At 42.6% G+C, this 27843-nt stretch overlaps 1 protein-coding gene across 1 annotated transcript in view; it reads left to right on the forward strand.

Moving 5' to 3' along the window:
- The window catches only part of LOC147734872 (alpha-N-acetylgalactosamine-specific lectin-like), a 231780-nt gene extending 211258 nt beyond the window's left edge, over positions 1-20522 (forward strand). Inside the window, exons 3-5 of the mRNA XM_086952518.1 lie at positions 10844-10984; positions 11676-11790; positions 20443-20522. Coding sequence (XP_086808644.1) covers positions 10844-10984; positions 11676-11790; positions 20443-20522 — 336 coding nt within the window. The remainder of the gene's footprint in view (positions 1-10843; positions 10985-11675; positions 11791-20442) is intronic.
- Positions 20523-27843: the final 7321 nt, after the last annotated feature.

Raw genomic sequence — 27843 nt, forward strand, 5'->3', positions numbered from 1 at the left:
GGCTGGACATGCACATCGGAGGCATTCCATTAGAAATGATTGCGGACAGCGGTGCACCCATCTCGATCATTCAGAGGAAGGTATGGGAAGACAAGTTCGCCTCCACACACGGTGAGAAGCTGCGTCCCATGGACCTGCGCCCAGTCACGTACACGGGGCAGAAGATCCCAATGTTAGGGTACTGCCCTTTGTCATTTGAATTCAGAGACAGACAAGCGTTATGCAAGCTGTATGTGGCGGAGAAAGGCCCCTCAGTGCTGAGCTGGAGAGACCTGGGAGCCCTAGGGATCCAGTTGAATCCGGGGGGCATCGAGAAGATTCTCCTGATGGACGTAGAAAAAAGTGATGACGTAGAGTCGTGGAGGAGAGCGTACCCGAGGGTGTTTAACGGACAGATAGGGGAGTTGGCGAAATACAAACATTTGATCAGACTGAAAGAAGGCGCACTGCCAGTGATACACAAAGTAAGAAACATCCCGTTCAGAAGCAGAGAAGCGGTGCAGCAGGAATTGGACAGGCTTGAGAAGGAAGGTGTGATCAGGGCCATAGAAAGTGCGGAGTGGCTTTCCCCCTTGGTAGTGGCCCACAAACCAAATGGCAAGGTCAGATTATGCGTGGACCTGAGAGAACTGAATAAGAACATACTAGTGGACAAGTTCCCCCTGCCACGCATAAACGAGATGTTATCCAAGACAAAGAACATCAAGTGGTTCTCCACAGTGGATCTGTCGTCTGCGTACCATCAAGTAAAGCTTCACCCGTCCTGCACACACCTCACGTCCTTCATCACGCCATTTGGCTGCTACGAGTTCCTAAGAATGCCATTCGGCCTAGCCTCGGCGGCGGCAGTCTTTCAAAAAATGATGCATAAACTGTTGAGAGGAGTGGTCGACGTCCAATTCTTTCAGGATGACATATTGGTGATGGGGAAGTCCATGCACGACCATAACGAAAAGCTCCACAAAGTCTTTAGGATCTTACAAGACAACGGATTGACAGCAGAGTGGTCAAAGTGCAGATTGGGAGTGAGAACAGTCACTTACTTAGGGCACGAAATAAGTGAAGAAGGCATCAGACCCAAAACGACCAACATGAAGGCTATTCAAGACGCACCCACCCCGAGCAAAAAGGAGGATGTTAGGTCATTCCTCGGAATGGCCGAATATTATAGCAAGTTTGTGCCACAATTCGCCTCAAAAACACACCACCTACGACAACTACTCAAGGAAAGGAACGGATTCCGGTGGGGACAAGCGGAACAAAGTGAATTCGACAACTTAAAGAAGGAAATGGGCACTGCCATCCCGCTCAAAGGCTTCGATCCACAGGCAGAGACAATTCTCACGACTGACGCGAGCGACCGAGGGCTGGGAGCAGTCCTAACGCAGCGCTCGAGCAATGGAGACGTGCACACAGTCAGCTTCGCATCCAGGTCTCTGGCCCCCAACGAAGAGAAGTTCAGCGTGGTAGAGAAGGAGATGCTGGCGATGGAATGGGCCATGGAGAAATTCCGTCAGTATCTGTGGGGAGCAAGGTTCCTAGTCAAAACGGATCACAAGCCTCTGGTCCGGGTGTTAACATCGAGCGGCCATGCACACGCCACGCCTAGAATCGCAAAGATGACCCTGCGTCTCTTAGACTTTCTCTATGACGTAGAACACATTCCCGGGCCACAAAACAAAGTCGCTGATTTTCTCAGCAGGGCAGCTGCCATGGAAGTGAGGAGTGACCTCGAAGATCGGGAATGGGCAGGATATGTGGTGGCCACCATCCAGGAGACAGAGAAGGCGATAAGTCGACAAGACTGGGAGGAGGCGTACAAAGAGGATGAGGAATTAGAAGCCATTAAAGGATACATTGTCCACGGATGGCCGGAGAAGAGGCACCTAAAAGAGGAACTCCTTAGATATTGGGAAGTCAGGGATGAGCTGTCCTTGGCGGAAGACTCCATCTTTCTCCTGAGAGGAGACAAAGTCATACCACCGGAAGGAATATTGGAACGTCTGATGGGGTTGCTGCATGAAGGACACCAGGGCATCACAAAGACCAAAGCCCTAGCCAGACAGGCTTACTGGTGGCCAGCGGTGGACATGCAAATCGAAAGGCACGTGAGGAAATGTGAATCCTGTGCGAAGGCAGACAAATCCCAAACCATGATCAGACCACCCCTGGGGAAGTTTCCCATACCGGACGGCCCGTGGGAAGTGCTGTCAGTAGACATCTTGGGGCCAGTCCAGAACAAAGCAGGGGTTCAGAAGTACGTGGTGGCGTTGGTGGACAAGTATTCCAAATGGCCCGAGGTTGAAGTAAAAGAAACCATGGACACTGAGGCGGTGGTGAACTTCTTACAGTCCATATTCCTGAGAGAAGGCATACCCAGGATCATCGTGAGTGATAACGGTCCTCAGTTCACATCAACGAGATGGACATCCTTCACTGAAAGGAATGGAATTGTAGTTAAACATCCACCCATATACCACCCAGCAGGAAATGGCCAAGTGGAGCGGTTCAACCGCGTCATAATGGGAACCATCCAGGCGGCCATCAACGACGGGTTGGATTGGGAGAAGGAACTGGAGAAGAGGGTATGGGCGTACAGGATCACCCCGGGGAGCACCGGGTACAGCCCGTTCAAAGTATTGCGAGGGAGAGAAGCGTTCACCAAGGACAATCTGGCATGGAGGAAGCTGGTGATACAAAGTAAGTGGTCCCCGGCGATTGTAAAACGAAACCTAGAAAGAGCTCAAGAAATGTACACTAATCACTTCAACAAGAACCACAAAGTGAAGGAAGCGGAACTGGACAAGGGGGACTGGGTTAGAGTTAAACTGGCAGTCCATAAGAAAAAGGGTGAGAGCAAGTTTTCGTCGCCTTTGCAAGTCTTGGAACCGTACGACAGGTCTGCCTTGCTAAGTGACGGAAGGGTTTGGTCACAGGACAGGATGGCAAAGTGCAGCAGGAGTGTAAAAGTGGAAAGTGACGTGGTGGAGGGTATGGAAAATGTCGAATGCAGTGGAAGAGATGAAAGTGACAGAGGAATGGACGTGGAAGTAGAAGTAGGACAGCAGGAGATGGCAGAGGAGAGCAACGGAGCAGGAGAGAAAGGAGAATCAGGAAGAGAAAGTAACGGAGAAGGGAGCAAGGACATGAAGGACAAGAGTGGTACACTGATCAGAGAGAGCGAGGAACAGGAGTGCAGAGAGGGTTTGACGAAGGTGAGAACCAGAAGGGGAAGAGAAGTGAAGACACCAGAGAGATTCAAAGACTTTGACATGAACTGGAAGTAAGAACTTTAAAATTTAAATTTTGCTGTGTAAAGGGGGGAGATATGTGGTGACGCACTTGCGTCAGCGCGTCAGCGTTCCGCTAGGCGGGACAGGAAATACGTCAGGCGTTAACGGATGGCGGCCGTTGTAACCATTGGCGCCTACCATTAGAGCAGAGCAGAAGTGTATTCCCGGCGCTCCGTCTTGATAATAAATAATCTACTAAGCGTACCTGAGTCTCTATCTTTTCATTGACTCCACACAGACAAAACGAAGAAGTAACTCCTTGTATTTAAAAAACATCTTCACACAAATCCAAGGAGAGGGAACAGTTCTCAGGAAGACATGAACTGCAACGTAATTATGAAGAAGTCTCCGTCTGTGGAACATTTTCCACACGTGCTCTTGGCTAAAACTTGCAGGCGCTGAGGCAAGAAACAGAACTTAGCTGGAAACAGAACTTAGCTGACAAGAAGGGCGCTCGATCTTCATGACAATCTGCAGGCGCTGAGGCAAGAAACAGAACTTAGCTGGAAACAGAACTTAGCTGACAAGAAGGGCGCTCGATCTTCATGACAATCTGCAGGCACTGGAGCTCACAGCAATTCCCAAAACTCGAAAGGGTGAAAATTAAATCCATGTATGCTCGCTCGTTGAGTGCGCACAGCCTCTACCACAAACTACATGATGCGCAACAGAAAGGGAACCTTCCGCCACGTTAGCAAGCGTTGACAAGCGTTGCCATGGTAACAATAGCTTGCACGTATATCACGTAGGTCAGGATGGCTCACGGCAGCACCAAGGAAACAAATAGCCGTGATGACGTGACATTCACGAGAGAGAACCCAATAGCAAGGTTCCATTGCGTCACCAGTACACAGAGGCAGCGGAGGAGACAGGAGCTCCTGACCAACGGAAATGCTGGCAAGGAGAAGGCAGTTGGCCTGCAGATTTGAAGAGGTAAAAAGCGTTATGATTGCCAAGTCACTCAATAAACGCATATCTACATAAAACCGGCTCCTCTGAGAAAATGAAAATTTCACTTGACACGAGTCATTTGTAAGGCAAAACAGGAAACGTCTTTGTATCAGCATAGACAAGTAGGTACCCTCACTGCCAAAGAAAAGGAATAATCTTAACTTGTTACAGGAACTTGCTGCTTTTGATTTGAAACTGCCTCTATTAAAGCACTAATTAGCCTTTCTCTGATGGCAAAGAAGAAGAAAACAATCTTTTCTTTTAAAATGGAAAGATACATGTAATCCCAGAGCAATTAGAAGCAGATAGAATCTGGCAGGGTTGATTAAGGCTGGCCGGTGTGAAAGGCCACTGGTGGGGCTGAAGCTGCCAGTTCCATTAGAAAGTACGTAAATATTCATGTAAATGCTTAGAGTTTGTAATACGTACGTTGCAGATCTTTTAGTAGAAGTTTCAATGTTCCTTGTAGAAGGTATAAGTAGGTTCAAGAGTCCAAACGTCGCCAAAATGTTGTAAATAAATAGTCCAAGGAGTAGGCCGAGTGGTAGTTCCAGGTAGTTCCTTTATTAGTTTCAGTTACAGTTGTAGAAGATGAAGGTAGGATGGTAAATAGGATAGAGGTAAAGATGTATAAGATGTACAGCCCCACCAGGAGCAGTCTCCCTCTGCTCAGCCTCTCATCCTCCAACTGACGCTCTCCACTAGTCCACACACCAACATTCCATGACATCATACATTAATCTACTGTCATGCAGGCTGAACAGAGAGAGCAGTGATGTGAAGAAAGAAGAGGGGAATTAACCACTACAACAGTATGCCCCTCCTGTTTTCCCCTATTATGACGCAATTCCCATTTGGGAACCCTCTAAACACGGGTCAATCCACCATCTCCAGTGAATCAAATCTTTTTGAGAGTGGCAGATTATTGAAAAATGGGTTAGGGTAGTTTATACCCCGAATGGGTTGACGCTTGATCTGTTCCCACCCCACCTCTCAGGACCATCCTGGCTTTTACATACCAGTACAGTGCTGGGTGGATAGAAATAACCCAGAGCAAAATACCCTGTACCCGCCCTCTCCCATTGTATGGTTCCCCTCTAAGATTGTTTGGACTATCTTTGACAACCTAGATTGATCACAACACAGTCCTATGTAACATTTTTCAGCCTCCAGCGTGCCCATCCCACAATGCGGGTCATGAGTATATCATCTGAGTCTTTATAGGAAAAACTTCGATGGCTGGCCAACCAAAAAATACATTTGTTTTTAAGTGCTAAATGAGATTCCCTGGATCCCTTATTCAGCCCTGGAACCCAGTTCAAATTATTACATATGGGGTTGAGGGTAGTGGGAGGTTAATAGATGGCATGTCTGGGCCAACTTCGACACTTCCCAAACATTGAGCTGAATTTACTCCGGCTTTAGGATTTGTCCCTTGTCTGAGATGTTCATGTACCTGGGACCTTGCTGTGTGGGTCCTACTATCTCTTCCTGTCGTTTGGTCCTTTGTTTGTTCCGGTTTGTCAGGTGAATCGTTAATCCTTGGCCTAGCTACATGACTCCGCTGTTTATGCCCTCCCTCGTGCCTGATATGGTTTTGTATAGTGTTAAGAGGCCTAGCACTTGGTGTTAAATGCTCTATCGTGGAAATGGGAGGATCTTGATGTAAACCTAGATATCTAGGATGATCATTCTCCCTTACAAAAGCCTCAATCTTAACCTCTCAGGTTTCGACCAAAGACACAAGCTCATCTACCCTTTCCAGGAGGAAGTTCAGTTTGTCCTTTACAATGGCCCTCTTTTGGGCCTACATGTCCTTGACCAGGATATGAACCAATGGTGGCAGTGCCAGGCCTTCCTGCAGAGAGGACCCCATCTCCATTGTGCTCAGATCATCAGGCCCCAGGGGTTCTGTGGGGGTTTTCTTGCGTCTGGACCCAGTGTTTCCTGTTGTCTTACGTTTATTGTTTGTGGTAGAACAGGGCGAGTATGTTCCATGAACACTTTGGGACTAAGTGACTTTAGGACATTGGGGAGAGGTACACCAAGTTCTGTGACTAGCGATAACGTCTTTCTGTTCATTCGATTTCTGTTGCCACTACACCTATTGCCCTGTAGAGCATACTGTCAGTGGAAGTTTGGTTGCGGGGTGTTGCGTTTAGGGGGGATTAGAATTGAGATTTACCCTCACCAGTTGGTTTTCCCATGATTTTCAATGCGCCTTTACGAAGGACTTGTAGCAGATATTTTAGCCCTGCTTACCCTTCTCTTCAAGAATATTAAAAAAGGGATCCTGTCTCAGGTGGCCTTGGGTGAACAATTTGGTCAGAGGCCCCCACTACACGAAGGCGATCTTAAGTGAAAGTCAGTGCAATCCGGATTATCTAAAATGAGGAAATAACACAAACAAGACTAACCTTAGTGCAAATAGTCTGGGAGTCCAAGCTTAGAGGAATTGTGCAGCCGGACCCGGGCATGACCGCCACGTCCCGCGCTGCGGGAGCCCTCTGTCTCTTTTAAAAGTACCTTTGGGTAGGTGTGTGCAGCGTTGGTGGCGGGGTTGCCTCGAGGGAGCCAGGGATGTGTGCTCCTGTCCTGTTCCCCTCCGTATACTGCCCGTGTGGTGGTACTGGTGAATGCCCGCCACCTCCCACGCTGCAGGAGCCCTCTGTGACTTTTAAAAGCCCCTCCGGGCACGTGTGTGCAGCGTTGGTGGTGGTTGGCTGCCGCGAGGGAGCCTGGGACGTGCGAAAATCAGTCTTGACCCTGTGACTCATGTGAACAGACAACTGCCAATCCAGGTCATCCCCGGACACAGGCATCCTGGGACCGGTTTGAGGGGTAACACCCCTCGTCAGCAAGGCTAGCTAGAATCCAGTGGAAAGGTGAGCATGGGACCCACGTCTGGGCATACTCTGCTGACTTAGGTTGGACTCAGTCCAGGTGTTTAACTTGACCCCTCCCTTATCTAATTAGTGTGTGACTACAGGGGTTCTTGAGCCCTTCCTCCTTGGGGCCAAGAAGACCCTAAATCAGGGTAAGAGATTGTGAGCTGGCCTCTTGATAAGATCTACGTTAATATAATTTACACGAGTGCAGTGTCACTTACACATGACTTGTGATTGCTGCAAGCTGATGTTGTTTGCTGTATTTTCTTTGCTTACCTACCCTTGCAGGTTAGTTTATGCCAAATTTGATAGTACAAATTGAATATTATTATTGTATTTCCGATACCTATGGGCCTAGGATTTGAGAAGGTGGACAAAAGTAAGCACTATACTGATAGAAGTGTACACAGGGGTCTCATGTTTCCATCCTGAAGAATGCCACTGACTTGCATGAGCCATCAGACAGAAACATGCTGATGGTGTGAGTGATGATGGGGTACTAATTTCCCTTTTCCTCATGCTGGTTTTTAATACCAGGTGGTGTTCTGTGTTACCATAGATGTCAGTCTGGCATTGGTTCTTAATCTACCAATGTCAAAGGTGCATCCTAGTAACAAATTCCTCCCTGACCTTCAGGTGTAGGCCCGCGATTCATCAAACCAGGTTTTGAAGAGCGTGGCGAGTCCTATGATGAAGCATGACACCTGCTGGTGTGTGAGGACATGCATCACATTTTTGTGTATGTGCAGAAATAGTCTGATGTGAGGTGTAGCAGTAGGTGAAATAAATTATCGGCTGGCTCAGTTGTGGTTAAAACGTTTGTGACTAGAGGCCAGCTCACCCCTGAGGCCCATTAGCATTGGGTTCCCTACAGTCAAGGGTTATTTGGGATTAGCCCTTTGTGCCCGCAGCCTGTCTCAAACCACATGACTGGATGAAACTAATAGTTAGACTTTGAGAATTCTTCCTAGACAGTCACACAATAGATGGATTTGGTCTACCTGATTCGGGCAACTGCTGGCAGTATGGGGGTCAGAGCTGAGCACCGCCCACTTGCAACTGTATAGTGGGTGCTCTGTCTTCACACAAAGGGCCTATTACCTACAGATTAGGACTGCAGCCCGCTTGGAGTCAGGGGAGGGGTAGTCAGAAGCTTCTCCTACCTACCCAGAGGAAAGTCACCATGGTATACATATGGTACCTTCAAACCCACTTTTCAGTTCTCTCCAGCACCAGCAGGACTCTCAGAGGACTACCTGCTGCTGTGACCTGCTGTGCATTTTGCAAGACTGCTTTGCTGTATCTGCAAGGACTGCTTTTCTGCTTAGAGCCTGCCTTGAACCCTCTAATGCCAGCCATGCATCTTCACCTAAATCAGAACTACCAACGTGACTTGTTTAAAGCAACAGGGACACAAAAGGCTCCCACCATCTTGAACCCGCCGCTGGACCTAGCCTGAGTGAGGCCTAAACCCCCAAGTGGGGTCCCAACAGTTCAGGACCCTTGCTTGCAATACTAAATGTGAGTAGAGATCCGACTCCCAAAACAAGCAAAACACCCGCCAAGCCAAAAATGTCACTGAGAACCAGAAGGAAACTGGGACTAACCTGCTTGCCTATCCGTCAGAGGTGTATTGATGACTGGATTGACTTTGTGGCTTTTCCAGCTTTTTCCTTCTCCGCAGAAGCAAATCCTTTTCAGCAGTCCTTCACCAAAGTAGTCTATGGCCTTTTGGAGTTACATTTGACTATAGCCCTCTGTCTCGTCCTGCTGAAGATTTTTGACTTTCAGAAAAGAGACTAAGTCCGAATGTAGAACTTTTCACCAAAGGTTTGGCCCAAGGCTCCTGTCGATTACACTCCTTCCTTGGGCACCAGCTGCAGCCTTGCCTCGCTGAACCTTACCTTCTCTGAACATTCTTCTCAAAATTTCTTCTAAGTCCAAAGGTAAACTAATCAGGCACAATCCATTTCTTGTATCCGAACTGTGGTCAATCGCGGTTGGTCATGTTTTTTGACTTTCACTCGATCCTGTGCAACGAGATGTCCTCGGTTGGAGCTTTGCTTATTTTTTTGCGTTAGTTTTCACAAAAAAATTAAAAAAATTAATAACTACTGTTCTACTGATTGGCTTTTTATTGTTTGGGTGTCAAATAATTGTTCTACATTGGTGTGGGATCTTACTTGTGTTGTGTTTTCACTTTATCATTATCTGCGTGCTGTATATAGATTGCTTATAAGTTTCGCCTGACTGCTTCTTAGGCCAATCTACCCAGGATTAAGCACAGGTTATTTTAATGAATTTTTGTGGTTCACCCTGCAAGGGATTGTGGCGGTTGTTTGACCAGGACTCACACCCTAGTCAACCAACAACTCAATTTCTCACAGTATCCCCATGCACTAAACGGGACTACATTGGGTGTGGATGGGTTTCTTGTGGAGGAGAAGAATGCCTTTGCTCACAGTGAAGTTAGAGAATGGCTGAAGTTTGCTGACCCCGTTGCCTTATCCTGTTTACTTTAGTGGCTAGAAGATAAATGTAAATGACACAATAATTTATGAATGGATGATGAGGGCCAGATGAAAACCCCTATATTTAAATATCTTATTTACATCATTTTAGTAAAATCAAACTGTGCTAGCTGACACCAGACCTAGCATTGCTATACTGCCACTAGTGAACACGTGCTACTTAACTCTTGGCCAGGGCAGTAGCCCTATACCATTTCAAGGAAAATGCCTTGGGCGCTCCTCTCGGTGTAACAATACAATCTTTGAGACAGTCCTAGGTCATAGCACAGATGAATGTTCTATGTTAACCCTTGACTAAAAACTGGTTCAAGTATGCAGATATATCTGCTGCTGTGGCACTCAGTGCAAGGGTGCATGTCTCTCATTATGTACATAACTTTTCCATCCCAAAACACAGTGTATTATTAATCTGATAATATGTATGAATAGGTCTGTACATTTTCTATTATTAGCTACATCAAAAGCAAAACTGTAAAATAATTTGCAAATAATGTTCTTTAAAGCAATTATGTTAAGATGAAATGAGAACACTATTGATATCAGCAATAATGTTGCTATTTAAAATGCCATGACTGATGCATGAGTGATGCAGTATGTGAGCTCATAAGCAGTACAGGCCAGGGCCCCAGTTATGGTCAGTGTACTGAACTTTAACTGGCATAGTACAATTGTTGTTAGGTTCATTTCAGTAACTGTATCTATCTATCTATCTATCTATCTATCTATCTATCTATCTATCTATCTATCTATCTATCTATCTATCTATCTATCTATCTATCTATCTATCTATCTATCTATCTATCTATCTATCTATCTAGACTGATAGACTGATAGACTGATAGACTGATAGACTGATAGATAGATAGATAGATAGATAGATAGATAGATAGATAGATAGATAGATAGATAGATAGATAGATAGATAGATAGATAGATAGATAGATAGATAGATAGATAGATAGATAGATAGATAGATAGATAGATAGATAGATAGATAGATAGATAGATAGATAGATAGATGGATGGATGGATGGATAGATAGAATGATACATTAGTATTATCATTTCATTGATCTTTGTAAAACATTCTTACATTATGTGGGACCAGGCTCATCCTCAATAAAACTGACAAGAAACAAGTTAATACATAAAAGAAATACTTTGTTTATTTTAATTTTAAGGCAGCATGCCTTGCCATCAATTCTCACCTGGCCTCTATCCATTCCACTGAGGAAAATGATTTTGTGTATACATTGATGGGTAAACCAAGCAACCCGTCCAACGGAGAAGCATACTGGATCGGTGCACATGACTCATTCGAGGTAAGTGACTGCCGATCAGAGTCAAACAGTATGCATGTCTGACATATTTTCCACATCCACTTTTTGACATAATTGAAACTCATGCCCTGATTACAGGCTGAGATTTAATTTCTATGCATATACATATTTCTCAGAATAACAAATTATGCATTTAAATTGCTCTGCCCATTTTATTTGCTGAGCACATTTTGCCACAGAACCCTTGTGAAATGTGCATGTCTAGAACAGGCCAGGGCCAAAAAACTGCAGCGGAGTTATTGTGGATTCACAGATTCACATGCTTCTGCCAACTCACACCATGCCACCATCTGTTCACACCATGTATGCTCCGTTCACACAGTCATCAAAAACAAGGAGATGGACAACATGCTTGAATTAATCTCAGCCACTGGCAGTAGCTCAGGCCGCATCCCAATCCAGAGTTTTTATTCCACCGTGTCACCCCAGTTTGACCCACACATAATCAAATCAGACTTGATACCCTCACATGGGAACAGTCCAGCCCCTACTGCCAGGCCAGGTATTCCTTGAACCCCAACACATGCAACCCATGACCGGTTTCACACTTATTAGGATCCAAGCAGGTATAACTAGGTCCCAGTGGCATTTTCTTTTATTCCAAGCAACTGCATTTTAACTGATTCTATGTTAATCTATGACAATCACATTAATTTGCTTTTTTTATTTGAAGGAAGGCAATTTCATTTTTACTGATGGATCTAAAATGGATGTTAACCTATTTGGTGCTGGCCAGCCTGACAACTTTAACAATGAAGACTACGTTGGTACTAGGTTTTTGAAGGATGGTGAGCAGATTTCTATACAACTAACTAGTTATTCATTCATTCTTGCCTTTACAGCTATGGTAAGAGCACTACATTTGCTTAAAGTGGGACTATCAGAGACAACACAACCTCAAGGTATAAACCTCCCTTCTAAAATCCAAATAACGTGTAGCTGCTGAAATATCTATATGGATATATGCTGAACATTATCCATGTATGTGTTTATTTGATACCTAATTTCAAAAGAAGGGGGGACCCCACATCGATACAAGGCAGGTAGATGGGGAAAAGCAAAGTATCAAAACAGGAAAGAAACCTGCCTGGAAGATTATAATGGAGGCCTAAAATAGGTCCAAAGATTACAAATCACTCTGAACCCAGGGGGATATCTCACAGACACATAGAAAAAGGTATTTTATCAAAAAAAAAATTATTATAAATTATTACAGTTTATTTTTTTCTCATTTTCATTAGGCATTTTAGAATGTGCACAAAAGTGTTCAGTAATAACAGTTATAAATATATAATAAAAAATGGGTATAGTAGAGAATTTTTCTAAACATGGCCCATATTCCCACAGTTCATATCACCAACATACACACAATCATTCATAATCATTCATACTTCACTTCACACGGTAAACACACATGTACAAGGTGTTTTGATATTTGATACCTAATGTCAGATAGTGTGGCTGTTTTATAATAGAAAAAATCCTTCATCAAAGAATACTATTTTTCTTTTGTTTGCGTATAGGGTAAATGCTGTTAATGGTTTACTCTAAGAATGATTCTACTTTGGACAGTAGTATTTGTAATAGGTCCTTGAAAAATATAAAATAGAAATATGTGTTATTGTTGTGATTCAAGTATCCATGTCTGCCTTGCTCTGAAATGGTTTGTACTGCATAGGCATGGCACAATACACAATAAATGTCTTAATATATATACCATAGTAGATGAGAAAAGAACAGTGTTTAAAATGCTTGCGGCATGGGTGTGCCCTGTTAAGCCAAGAAGGCAGACGCATTTTGGAGATACTCCCAGAAGTTCTTTGCAATCCTCTATCATCCTGTCATCACATGCCATCCCTAAACTCCCCATCAATTGTAGAGAAGAGGGAAATACCACTCGCCGGTCCTATGCGGCTTGATGTTCGGCTGGAGAAGTGGAAAGGACACCGGACACTACCAACAGCCTACCCGGTGCGACCCATGAAAAATGGTTGCAGAGCAATGAGTCTTGTTCGACATCCAACAATATAACCTACATGACAACCTACCTGACACTGTACTTATCTGGTCAATGAGGCAACCCCTGCTCCAGGTGAGGATCATGTGATGTGGAGGAAATGGCTGGACCACCTGTGGCTGATTTGAGGGATGCCCCCTCATCAATCTTCCTCTGAGGTGGGAGCCCATTCAGGCAAGATTGAAACCAGGGTGCCTATCCCTGAGTGACCCCTACACAATGAGTAGTTTCCTATCCCCACTACCTAGTGAAACATTCTCTCTAAGAGCAGAGTCCTTTAGGACATCAGGGGGTGCAAACGAGGTGGACTGCACTCCCCCCAAGTCGACACAGTGGGGCTTCTCATCCCAGGCTGTCTTATCCTTGAGACATAATGAGACTTTGATCCCTTTGACTTTGCCTTATAGCCTAGACTGCTCGAAATGACAGTTCTGGTGATGCCAGCAGTGATAGCCTCTAGCCTGGCCCTTTATGCATGTGATGACTGATATGAGTCTTGGGGCGGAGGCCAGGTTAAAGGTTTATCTGACCACCTCGCTGCATTCTCCTTTTTACTTGTACCTAAGGCTCTGCCCTTTTCATTGGTGGTAGCTGGCCAGAGGGGTCCTGAAACATTCTAGTCAGTTCCCATAAGAGTCTACCTAGTGACACCTGTCTCCTTGGAGCAGTTTTAATAAGTCATATTGAGTGATACTGGAAGGAGGATAGGCTCAACGACTCATATTTCTTAGCCATCTGTCATCAGTGAACTTATTTCTCTATTTTTCTTTTCCTCTGATTTTTTCATCTTCAAGATATTCTATTTTCAGTTGAATACATATATTTACCTTGTTGTAGCCACATGTTAACTTTTGGCATTTTAGTAATGATTCCATTGGTTTGCTATCATTATTCGGGCCACAGCCATGACCATTCAAACACAAATGGTGGTAAGTAATATATGTCATGCCTATCCTGAACATCATCAAATTCAGATCCAAATGTATCTCTTCTCCTGCAGCGGTAGCTACACATTCTGCTATTCATGACCAAAATATTGATATTTGACATGAAAACAACTGCAGTTCCCATAAGAGTCTGACAAGCATTGGTACCTCTGGAGAGACTCTGTGCCATACAAAACCTAATCCCCACTATGTGGAGATGAGGGTCAACTACCGGGGATGCTACATCATGAGGAAAGACAAGGACACGAATCTACATGCCCAAACAAAAATGGATAAATATACATATTTACCTATGAGGACCACTAGACCTGGCCTCAAATGTTCACACAAGCAACATGGAGTCTTGCGGCATACACAGATCACTCACTCTGTTTAGACATTTGCATGTCAGTAGTAGTGTCTGGGCATGACACAAAAGTGGAACTTTAATTGAGTTGGCCTGTAGGCAACTCTCTCTGCATTGGAACAGGTAAAAAAGCCTGCTTTATACAGCCAAGAACATCAGCCAATATTACATTTTCCAGCAGTGCTTTTATTTTAGAAGAAAGTATAATTTTTATCATCACACAATTCTATCCCATATATAAAATCAAAGAACAAGAATATGGAATCCTATTTGTAAACTAACTTCTTACAGCAACTAGGGTCTTCTCTTGCTCCAAGGAGACAGGTGTCACTAAGTGCAGTGCAAATACAAGCATGTTGCCCTGATGGGTGGAAGGTATGGCAGATTGTCCTCTAGTTCTCAGTCCAGTCGTCCTGAAGGAACTTGAGTGAGTGATACATGATAGGTTCCCCCAGAAGTGCACTAGCTTTGCACTGTACCTTGTCTTATGCATTTTTAGTCACTTCATGTTAAGGCTTGTTTCTGCTGGAGAGCTGGAAGTGCCTGAGCATGCCCATGATGTAGTGCCATTTGAGTCACAACACAATGCCTTGGCCCTGCCAACACATTTTTGTCCTCTAGTCTGCACACCTTAGATTGAGAGTAGTGTAGCTGCAGATAAAAGTAAAGGCTGTGCTCTGTTAGTTCTGGCCATAGTCTGGAGAATCCTTGCTGGGGAACTTTCCTTTGCTACCAAGCAAACAAAATGAAGAACCTCCCCCTTGGTGTCAGTGGTAATTTAAATGAAGGCCACAGTCAAAGCAGACTGTGGTGAGCAATGTGGATCTAGCACCAGTCGTGCTCAAGAGCTTTTGTTAATCCTCACGAGAAAATTAATTGTGGTTGAAGATTTCAAAGCGCCAAGCTGTTAGATGCAATGTCCATTTTCTTTTCTTGTTTGAGCAAACAGAAGTGGAACTAGTGGGGGGTCCGAGTTAAAGTAAAGATGCCAAACAAAAAAGATTCCTTAGTTGATCATGAGACCTCAGTTTACCATCTCTCTGGATGCTCTTCCAGAATTTCATTATGATCCTTGGTAGTTAAATTAAGAAAGAAGTCCACCACAAATACAGATAACTAAACAATTTGGCACCTCAAAATCAACTAGACAATTGGTAAATGTGCCAGGGGTTGCACACTGTATTACAATTTCTAAACGCTTGTTGAACTAGTAGCGGAAACGTAAGCTGAGTTACTGATTAGAGTATGTGTCATATTGATTGATAATGGAAGGCAGATAGGACTCAACAACTCATATTTCTTGGACATCTGTTATCAGTGAACCTATTTCTCCATTTTTCTTTTCCTCTGATTTTTTTCTCTTCAAGATATTCTATTTTCAGTTGAATACATATATTTAACTTGTTGTAGCCACATGTTAACTTTTAGCATTTTAGTAATGATTCCATTAGTTTGCTATCATTATTCGGCCTCCAGCCATTACCATTCATACAAAAATGGTGGTAAGTAATATATGTCATGCCTATCCTGAACATCATCAAAATCAGATCAAAATGTATCTCTTCTCCTGCAGTGGTGGCTACAAATACTGCTATTCATGACCAAAATATTGATATTCGACACAAATAAAACTGCAAGTCATCTAAGATAACAGTTGGCCAGAGATGATCATCTGCAGAAGTAACCACAGAAACCCAATGCTTTCTCAGCTGCTTTGAACCAAATATCAATCTTGGTCTGTAGTTTTTGGTAGAATTGCAGTAAGGTTATAAAGTGATATTCAGAGCTATATATTGCTGTTTCTGAAAATGGTCCAGCAATTTGACTATTCATATGAAGGCGAATTGTATTTATCTCATAACAAAATTGAAAACTCCTTATTGGTAGTAATTAAATGTTCAAACTGATTTACTCTTGTGAACTCATCCACAGTGTCTCTTACATACTGTAATATATGGCTTCATCGATCCTACTGAGCCTCATAGTAAAGGGAAATCCCTCTTGCAGTAAAAGGTATATTTTAAATTCCAAATAGATGTGCTAAATCCTGCACATTTTTTAGCTTGATCAAATATTTTAGCTATCAAATTTGAAAAAGCCTTAGGTGTATTCAAAGCCATTCTAGCAAGAGAGATCCAATTTATTATTGATTAATATGCAAGGAAGAAGCTTATGAATATTGCCTCCTTCAGGTGTCTGAGTCGACTTCTTCTGTCATCATATAATTAATTCCTGGAAAATTCTGGTAATGTTTTTCTGCCTGGTAAAATTATCAATCTGGACTCCAGTTTAGAAGAATCTAGAACATAAATGAATAACTACTGAAATAAAATGAGTAGTTTGGGAAGCATAATCATAGTAATATAATTAATTCCATCACAAATTAAGCATTTTCTTTAAATCTCTTCTCATTTGTTTACAAAATTAACTTGATCAATCTCCCTTATAAAAAAAAAGAATCGGAGCCCTTTGTATATCTATCTTATTCAGTGTTTTTAATGTTATTAACCACTCCCCTAGACAGGGGTCCCCATCCTTCGGCAAGCAGTGAGCAGCATTTATGTGTGAGTCTAAATGATGAGCAGCATCTGAACCACAACTGAACATATTTGCTTTTGTGCCCTATAAAAGGATTGGCACATGATTTAGTCTGATAATATATCAATTATTCATGATAAAATCACTTCCATTTGCATTATGGGTGGAGAGAAGTTTATAAATATCCAATGATCAAGTTGACTAATAGCTTGTATCGAATGTCCAATTTACCAAAGATGTGAGGTTTTCCAATTAATCAGTTGTAATGGGAAACCCAGCCAATGCTGGGATGATGTAAAGACCATGCTGCACGATAGATAGTCCTCTCCCTCCAAAATCTTTGATATATTTGTGATAAATGGTGCATTTTGCAGTGCATTTGGCCATTAACACCGATACAAAATGTTGGAATTTAAATATTATTTGAAAAGGGGGCTTATGGAACTTTATCACTACAAACATTTTAGATATTTATACCTTCATTTTGAGTTGTCTGGTCATTATGATCCTTGTGGAAATCGCTGTTTGCTTAGGGATCAGAATTGCTACTTATATGAATATATCCCCACCCCGTTCAGTACTGGGTTTAATAAAGTTTGCATACCCTATTAAACTTTGGTAGGTCAAATCAGACAGATATACCCCGAGAAAAAGAAACAGTAATTACCAGACAGTAGATATTTTGGTACGATAAACACTAATATTTGCAGTTTATTTCCCTAAATCTATTATAAGATGATGTTTACTGCATCAGATGAATACCAAGCTCTGCAGTAGGGAATTTCATTATGTGCAATGAATAGTGCAACCTTTTTCTTGCTACTCATAATGAGTGCCTTAATTGTATAAGATACATTTACAGCATATTGTGCCAGTGACATGGGTCAAAACTTTGAAAGGGTGAAGGGTTCTCCCCATGCACCATCTAATAAATTTAGATCAAATCACCTAAATAGCATAGGTCAAAATATGAAATGACCTGGGGCATGGAGGAGAGAACTCTATTCTTCCACGACAATGCTTTGGAAGGTACCATGGCATATTTTTGCACAATAGTTTGGTAGCTCAGTGAAAGATTGGTAGGATGCAAGACCAATTTACACTTGCAATTTTCCATGTGACAGGTTTTAAAAATCAACTTAGAACACAACAGTGATCATAAATAAAACTACTGACAGACTTTTACTGCTTGCAGCAGCAAGAAGCAAGGCCACATACCTCACTCCATTAACACATAATAAACAGAAAAACCCCAATGGTAATGTGTCAAATATTCATATGGGCACCACTAAGGGCAGTTCTCCTCAGACAATGCTTGATTTTCTTAAAAGTTACACTGAAAGCATTTTTGTTTAAACAACACCTAACTGCCATATTACCCCATCACTTCACCTTGAAATGGTGTGGATTCAGACCTAAATTCATTAACATGGTATGTTTTTCACACTACTCCTAAGGCTTGTATTTAAATAATGGTTAATTGTCTTCATGGTTTAGCTTAGAACCTGGTACCATGCATGTATGATGCATTGCCATTTGCGATTCCTTATTTGCGATTCCTTATTTTTCGCAAATAAGGAATCGCAAATCTACCCATATATTTATTATCGATGTTACCTGAATAAATTAATAAATGCCCAAAGGAAAAAGTGTTAACATGTCTTTTTTTTAACCTTTTCACCAAGATTTCAGTACAAGATGGGTAACTTTGAAAAATACATAATTGCATATTTCTTTTTTTGTGTGAAATAGTGCACATGAATAATTGTCCCAAATTAAGACACTCCCGTTAATTAAGTGTTAATAGGATTTATAGGAATAATACATATTCTTTCAATTATAACTGTGAAAAAATGTCTTCTCCAATGATTTAATACAATAGATATGTAAAACTATTTTTTTTAAATATGTGCCTGCAAAAAACCTTTTTTGATTTCTCAGCTATTCCATCCCAATGATATTACTTCTTGATTTACAAGTATATTTTAATTTGCCTTAAATGCATTTCCACAATATTTATAATTGAAAACTATTGCATCCACTTTAATTGCATCTCAGTTTTTTCCCCATGTGTAATTCTTGTTTTTCCACAAAAATGGCATTCTCATTGTGAGGGGGCTAATATATCTCAAGCTTCATTCATTTGTAAAAAAATTGGGATAAATTGGGTTTTTGGTTGAATAGTTGTGAACCTCAGTTAAGCAACAGCCAATAATCCCTTGCAGAGTAAAGCACAAAAGTCACTAAGATAGCATTTACCTATCACTGGTAGCTTAGCACAAAAGGGGTCAGCCTTAACTGGAAGCAATGTGTTTAGTATTTATGCAGCACACAAAGTGATAACACAACACAAGAAAACTCCCAAATTACTTTAGAAACATAGGGGCTGTTTATGTTGTAGTTCGGAGTGCCTCGGACAGCTAGTCAGAAGCTTTCCAACAGCGGTCGGAGGCTTTCCGACCGACACAGTCAGTTTGTGGGCTGTCTGCCAAATGGCAATGTCGGCGGTGAGAGCGTAAACAGGCCGGTCATTCTGACGGGGTTCCTACCTGCTGTCAGAGTCTCCTGGCCAGTTGGATTCCCACCGTAATCCCCTATAGGTGACGTTTCTGCTGAGGGGATTACAATGTCAATTTTCGACAGCCTTTCTATGCCTGAGTTTCGGACACAGAAAGGCTGTCAGAAATTTCTTTGGGGGACCTTAGCAGGGTCCCTCAAAATTGGTGGCTGAGAGAGTACCTAGGGTGCCTCCCTGTAACTCCTTGCACTGCGTGGCAGGCGCCATGGGGTGCCTGCCACACGGGGCAGGTTTTTACACAAACCCCCATTTCTCCATGGGGGCTTGTATGTCGCATGAAGGTAACTCCGACCGACTTCGTAATGTGGCCCATAGAGTAAATGTTAATAAATTATTGAACTGTTAGTGCAAGTACATCAGACTGTCCCGATACTTAGGGTCCACAGTATAATGTACTTTTATTCTGTTCAGTACAGCCCCACACCATGGGGGAAAGCTAGCAAGGTGTCAGGGTTATTAATTTTTAAGCTGGTCCATTTATCCATATAGAGTTGTATATTTTAAATATTTTGTTTAGTAATATTTAGTTAATCCTATAAAAGTAAATGTTTTGTTTTCATTGATATCTAATTACCAAACATTATAATATATGTGTGTTTCTTATATTGCTAATGTTGAATTATCTATTTACTGTTTGATGCTGAAAATCTAAAAGAAATAGTAAAATAAAAATATAATAATTTATTCATTATAATATTATAATGCACAAGAGGGATAATTTCTGACCTTTGTAATATCATCAGCCCAAAGCTTCACAATAGTACAGGTGTAAAAGGATGGTTTACGCAGTACCCTTATAATCTAGAAGTCGTATACCTACCCAAACCCATAAGATAATTACATAGTTGATAGAGTTCATCCATTAAACCTTTATTGTATAACTCTATTTGTTGAAAGTTCTTCATCTGTATTGGAAATAAATATGGAAAATGTTTACAGTCAGTACCTTGGTTAATTATACTGAGGAAAATATAACAGAAACATTGACACAACACTATTTTCTCTCTGCTCTAGGACACATTACGTGGAATGATTACTCTCTGACAGAACTTGCCTTCCCTTACGTCTGTAAATATTCCCTCAGTAATCGGTAAGACTCTATTATTCATACAGTATTCAAAATTAATTTTAATCTTTTTGGAGTGAGCTATAGTCATGGATGTATCCAGTTAAAAACAAAGGTTAAAGTAACCCTATAGTTAGCACAATTTGTCAGTGACAACATTAATGTTTTGAACTGAAAAAGCACAGGAATTCAGCAGTTATACATAGCAGCAATAACAATTACATGACCCCCACCATGTACTGCATATGACCTCACATGTGCCATCACTCATGAAATATTCAATGAAATCCTTTATGAATTCACTATTGACAATTCAAATTAGATGAGTGATGACATCGCTGATGACACAAATGGCCTCAACCAATACAGTGCTAGTTTGTTTTATAGTTTACAGAGTTCCGGGTAACTACTATAGTCCTTCTGAACCTAATTGTGTACAGTGTGTATCCAATGTTTACAAAATACATGTGCTTGTGATGCACCATAGCTGTGAGGAGTTTTTGAAGACATTATACATGTTTATATTCATGAGTAACTCTGTCTTCAAGTGACAGTTGACTTGTATTTATTATGCCCCACAAAACATTTTGGTTCTGCAGAAAAACGTTTACAATAGGAGAGTTTTTCTGCAGTAGCTACTAACTTTAGTACGAAACGTTAAGTTATAATAAAGAATTTTGTCAGCGTGATAATTTATATTTAACATAGAAGAGTGTGTACACCAGATACTAACCTCTGTGCATGTGTTTGTTTTGCATCAGAAGATGGGTTATCTGTAATGTTTTCACAACAGTATGAACAGTGCCGCCAAGAAAACTGCATTCAAGGCCCGGCTGGACAACAACGCACACAACGGCAAGGAACTCTTCAACATCGTGAAAGAGCTATCCAACCCCAGCGCAGGAAACAACGACATCACCCCATCGCAAAGACCTCTGCAACTCCCTCGCTTCACACTTCCACAACAAGATCATGGACATACACAACAGCTTCAACAACCAACCAACGCACACCAAGACCGAACAACCACCCCCCACCACCACCCTCCACGCCTGGACCCCGATCAGCACCGAAGACACCATCCGCACGATGAACTCCATCCACTCCGGATCACCGACCGACCCCTGCCCCCACCACGTCTTCAACAAGGCCGACGCTGTCATCGCACCCCACCTGCGAGACATCATCAACACATCCTTCGACACCGCCACCTTCCCTGAGAGCTGGAAGCACGCCGAACTCAGCGCTCTACTCAAGAAACCTACTGCGGACCCTACCGAACTCAAGAATTACCGCCCCATCTCGCTCCTCCCGTTTCCAGCCAAAGTCATCGAGAAGACCGTCAACAAGCAGATGGCCGCCTTCCTTGAGACGAATGGATCCCTCGACCCCTCCCAGTCCGGCTTCCGAGCCAATCACAGCACCAAGACCGCCCTCATCGCCGCCACCGATGACATCCGAGCCCTGATGGACAACGGAGAAACAGCGGCCCTCATCCTCCTAGACCTCTCCGGGACATTCGACACTGTCTGCCACCGCACCCTAGTTCAGCGCCTCAGCAACGTCGGAATCCTGGACAAGGCGCTGGAATGGATCATCTCCTTCCTCGACGGAAGAACACAGAGAGTCCGCCTACCACCGTACAAATCAGAGGCCACCGAAGTCATCTGCGGCGTCCCTCAAGGATCCTCACTGAGCCCCACCCTCTTCAACGTCTACATGAGCCCCCTCGCGGCCATCGCACGCCAACACAACCTCAACATAATCTCCTACGCCGACGACACCCAGCTGATCCTCTCCCTGACCAACGACCCCGCCGCCGCCAGAGCTAACCTGCACGAAGGGATGAAAGAGGTAGCCGAGTGGATGACGACCAGCCGCCTGAAACTGAACTCGGACAAGACGGAGGTCCTCATCCTGGGCTCTTCACCCTCCGCCTGGGACGACTCCTGGTGGCCTCCCGCCCTGGGCACCGCACCCAAACCGACAGACCATGCACGCAACCTGGGCTTCATCCTGGACTCCTCCCTCTCCATGACCAGGCAAGTCAACAACGTCTCCTCGGCGTGCTTCAACATCCTACGTATGCTACGGAAGATCTTCTGGTGGATCCCCACCGAGACCAGGAAGACCGTCACCCAGGCCCTCGCCACTAGCCGACTGGACTACGGCAACACCCTCTACGCCGGTACCACCGCCAAGCTCCAGAAGAGACTCCAGCGGATCCAGAACGCCTCAGCCAGACTCATCCTCGACATCCCACGAACCAGCCACATCTCCGGACATCTGAGAGACCTTCACTGGCTCCCCGTCAACAAAAGAATCACCATCCGCCTCCTCACCCACGCACACAAAGCCCTACACGACCAAGGCCCGAGCTACCTCAACAGCTGAATCAACTTCTACGCTCCCAAACGCCACCTCCGATCAGCCAACCACGCCCTCGCCGCCGTCCCCCGCATCCGAAGAGCGACTACAGGAGGAAGGTCCTTCTCCTACCTGGCCGCCAAGACCTGGAACTCCTTCCCGACCGACCTGCGCCTGACCCAAGACCACCTCTCCTTCAGGAAGAAGCTAAAGACCTGGCTGTTCGAGCAGTAGCGGCACCCCCCCCCCCCCACCCCCAGCGCCTTGAGACCCTATGGGTATGTAGTGCGCTCTATAAATGTCATTGATTGATTGATTGATTGAGTGCAGGTAGTATAATCTTGTGAACCTCCAGATCTTGGTTATTTTTAAGAACTATGTTTTTTTGGACACCAGTTGCTTAGAACGTACATTTTTCTTTTTTAGTAGATTCTTTTGATAACACTGTGGTGTGTTGTTAATGAAAGCTTCAGTTTTTGCAATGAGTGCACAGTAAAATGAACTCTCCATTTGAGAAGACACATTTTACATTACATTACTGAGTTCTCTTCTGATATCAACTCTATTTCTTAATGTAGGTTAATGTAGGTTAGGTGTGTTCCTGGGGTTTCATACAGATAACTGTAGCAGGGAATTTGTTTTGGAATTTTGTTTTGGAATTGGCATTCACACGGTTGGCTTTCTGTGACCAGCTGTGTACAGATTGAACACTGTAAACAATGAGGTTTTCTTATATATTTGTGGTTTATTGTTAATGTGAACTATGCCTCACTGTGTATGGTATATTGTCAATTATGCACATGATGCTTGTTTTCAGCACCTAAGGGAGTTGCTTCTGCGTTGACAGGTATGATTCCTGATTTTCTTCTGAGCTATTTAGGAATTACCCTCAGACCTCTAATGCCATAGTAATGTATACAACAATGTCCAGGAAAATGAAGTTTGGATTATGTCATCAGTGTTATCATCAATGAAGTAATTTGAGATGTCATCAGTGATGTTATTAATGATGTAATTGAACATGTCATAAAAGATGTCATATGTGAGCTCATAAGCACTGCATGGCTGGGACACAAGTTATAGTTTGTGCTGCTAACTATAACTGCTGAATTTTTGTGTTTTTCTTCAATTCAAAAGGTTAATCTTGTCACTGACAAATTCACATAGTTACTTTAACCTGTGGCTATCACAGTGAATTTCTAAGATTTTATTTATAGAAAAGTTAATCTTTTTAATACACTTAACTATAAGGTTACTTTAATATTTGTTTTTTACAGTGAAATTCAATTTTATTTTAAAGTAAAATATTATTTTAGAATATTTATGGTAGAACAACTGAATATTATAACCTTTGTGCCAACATTATTTTGAAAAGGAACAGATTTTGTATTGTAATGTAACAGAAGAGGGTACATAGTTTGCAAACGTTCCTAAAAATGTTTCTGGAAGGAAGGAACCTGAAAGCAGAAGGGACCGAGTCTGGGTCACTTCAGAGTTTCCAGGGGCTCAGTAGATGAATGCTCACCAATGTCCGGTGCTTCAGGTGCATAGGAAAGATACTTGACTCTGCAGCAACGAGGACCAGGAGATGTCAAGGATGGAGGTGAGCTGTCCCATGCAGGAACGCAGAGTGCTGAGTGGTCTGTGTCCGGCTGGAGCACAAACAAGCCTTCGCAAAAACAGCCCACACAGGAAGGGCAAGCAGGTTACAGTGGGGACCAGCAAGGTCCCCACTGTAACCTGCACAACCAGGAAAGCCCAACAAAATCAAGATGACCTTCAGGAGTACCCACAGGCTGAATGACTAGGAGTCACGAGTGGGACCTCAGTGCAAGAAAGCAGGAGTTCTTTGGTGCAAATACTGCTCAGGGTCAGGACTACAGGGAGTCCACTGCACAAGCTCGTGAATCACCAACAAGCATATGCAACTGCAAATTGATGCAGTGCACAGGAGTTCACGTTATGCAATCCTCACTATGGATGCTGGCCTCAAAATTGCTGAGAGGGCAGATCTACCTCAGGGAATTTCAAAAACCCACTTCCTGTGTTGCTGAAATCTTTGGAGTCCACAGGAGCTCAGGAGCAGTAGACTGGTCAATTGCGTTGAGGTGCCTGCAGTTGCAGGGGAGTGACTCCTTCACTCCAAAGGAGAGTCTTCAGTTGTCCATAGTGCACCACAGGTCTTGCACAGAGCCTGTATGGAGCAAGGGCACAGACAAAGCTTTGGATGGAGAGGGAGACGGAGATGAAGTTAGGCCCAGTCGAAGTCCAGCAACGTCTCGAGTGTCTAGACGATCAAAGGTCAGTGGTTTTTTCTTGTAGAATCTTGTCCACTTAGAATCTAAAGTATTACAGCCAGGTAAGCCCTTTTGTCCCCACTGGAAGGGGTTGGACAGATTTAGGGGACCCTCCTATGAAAGGGTCAGGACAGAGGGGTGGTTACACCCATGTCCTTTGTCCAGTTTTGCACCGGTGCATTAAAGCATTATAGCTAATTACAGCTGCTGAGTGCTACGCACACACCTAAGCACCATTGTGCTATGGTGTATGTGTGAGTCTAGCATAGGTTTTGTACAGGAAGGAAACCCTTCCTATACAAAATACTATGCCTAGACAAGTTTTTTTTCACATACTGTTTGCAATCTACCCCTTGTGTGCAGATTTGAACGTGAGGACACACTCAGCTCTCCCTCAAACAATTCCCTATGAGGACAGGAATGTGTAGTAGGGTATAGACAAAGATAGACATTTCCGCTGCAATTTCCCTCCGCAGTCAAAAACACATCTATTAATATTTGCAGAGGAGCTGCACTCTCCGCAGTCACATCTGCAACAGCTAAGAGCAGTGAGTTGAAGCCTCTTTGCCAATAGAAACTGATCTCTCTATTGAGACCTCACTGTTGTAAAATAAGTCAATATATTCAGGTATTCAAATAAATTACTTCTCCATTATCTACTGTCTATAGCATAAAAGATGTGCATAATACCATATGGATATGTACATGCAGAAGCACTTCGCAATCCCTGAAGATGGAACTGGTAGTTTTAATCAACATTACAATACTGTAAACATATTCAACTCTATAACAACTGTTAAGTAAACAAATCAGTAGTAACTTTAAACGATTTTTATTACAACAACATCATTTATTAACATAAAATCAGAACTACATTAATGAATTATTTCAACAACTGTAACACAAACAAAACAATCAACTTTAAGGATTTATAATGTCTTTATCATATTATGATGAGCAGCTTGGTGTAGTTGCAGCCCCTTAGCCACCTCAGCCTGCCAAAACATCTTTGGTATGGCACTTTTGAGATATGAGGCTAGGTGGTAAAAATGTCCCTGTAACGTTTTTCATGCGTACAATTTTTTTAAAGGAGTTCATAAAGGATAGTTTGGACAGAGTTAGCTTGCGCTGTTGAACTGGATGACTTTTTGTGAGCTTCTACATCTTCTTAGCCTGGATGCACTGGGCTTGTTCAGGGACTTACTGATGAACAACACAATAATTCTGCTACACTTAATAAGGTTCTTTTTTATTGCTAATGTGAGCAGATAATGTGTTCATTAGTGACAAGTTGACCTTCACATGACAAGGTTGTGCAGGACCACAAATTACCGTCTAGTCAATAGGAACATAATCACTACTCCAGTTAATAGGTTTTTCCTGATTTTCCACAGTTATTCTTTTCTGTTTCTTGAAAAGTGAACGTTGCTTTTCCTCCTCCATAACTTTCTTTACATAATGCATTTCTATTTCAAAATCTTTGTATGCCAATAATCCCTCCTACAAATAGACCAACATAATCAGAAAATTAAAACTTACACACTAGTCAATGATTCAGAACTGATTAATCACTATATTCTCTAAACTTTTTCTCATGTTTCACCCACAATCACATATCTACATACCACAAAATTGTTATTCATTTCTCCTGAAAAATTCCACCCTCAACCAGTGCATTCTTTTTCACAATTAAAATTATAACATGCCATCAAATCTGGTTCACTAAAAGTTTATAGAGTAACACTTTCCTCTTGACACATCTTTCCTAACAGTGAGCATGGTGGCTTAAACTAGAAATAGCAATATCTTAACTCAGACATCTCATATGGGTAAGATATGTATACAGTAAGATTAATAAAAAACACTAGTGCTTGTATTAACACATTGCAGATTCTTTGTTTTATAATTTGAGAAACACTGCCTCTTTTACTTAACACTACATACCAGTTTGAACAGTTCATTATTTAACACAACGTGCAATAAGTGCTGATATTTCTCTACATTCGAATCTCTACTTCCTAATTGCTATATTTATATAAAATCTACAACTCTAATACCAACTTTTCACTCAGTAAACCTTGTGTAGAATATGTTTACCCACAGTAGTGTACTTATTGGCACTTCTCAACATTGTTCATATAATATATTATTAAATACATGAACTTGAAGCTGTTTCTTAGACCCAGTCTCTTTCAGTTCCAAATGAAGTCACATTAGGTGAGCAAAACTCCAACAGACTTGCTTCTTCTTCAAAGCACCAAGGACAATCTAAGCTATATCTGCCTCTGCAGCCAATAACATCACAGCTGTTCTTCAACTATGTAATAAGAATATGAACAATTGGTTTACCTTGCCCCTTTTATTTCTACTTCTCCCCATATGTTTTGCAAGCCTCTCGCAGAATCATAAAACACCTTGTGGCATGTCTAGCAATTTTCTGTACAAGTCTCGTGGAGCGCTGTTGGGACTGAACAAACCTCATGCAGCAAGAATCACTCCCTGAAGCTTGCTTTCTACTCTTGTGAGACTTTTGCAAAATCGCAAGAGTGATGTAGGGAAATAGAGTATGCCGAAGGGAATAGCCTCTCAAATGGCAACCATCTCTGCCATATTCAGTGAGCATGCTAGTGTATAAGAAGGGACTACCCTCTTCTTTCAGACTACTCTCACTCTGATGACAGTTCT

This window comes from Lissotriton vulgaris, chromosome 1_2, assembly GCF_964263255.1.
Source record: "Lissotriton vulgaris chromosome 1_2, aLisVul1.2, whole genome shotgun sequence".
Lineage (NCBI taxonomy): Eukaryota > Metazoa > Chordata > Amphibia > Caudata > Salamandridae > Lissotriton > Lissotriton vulgaris.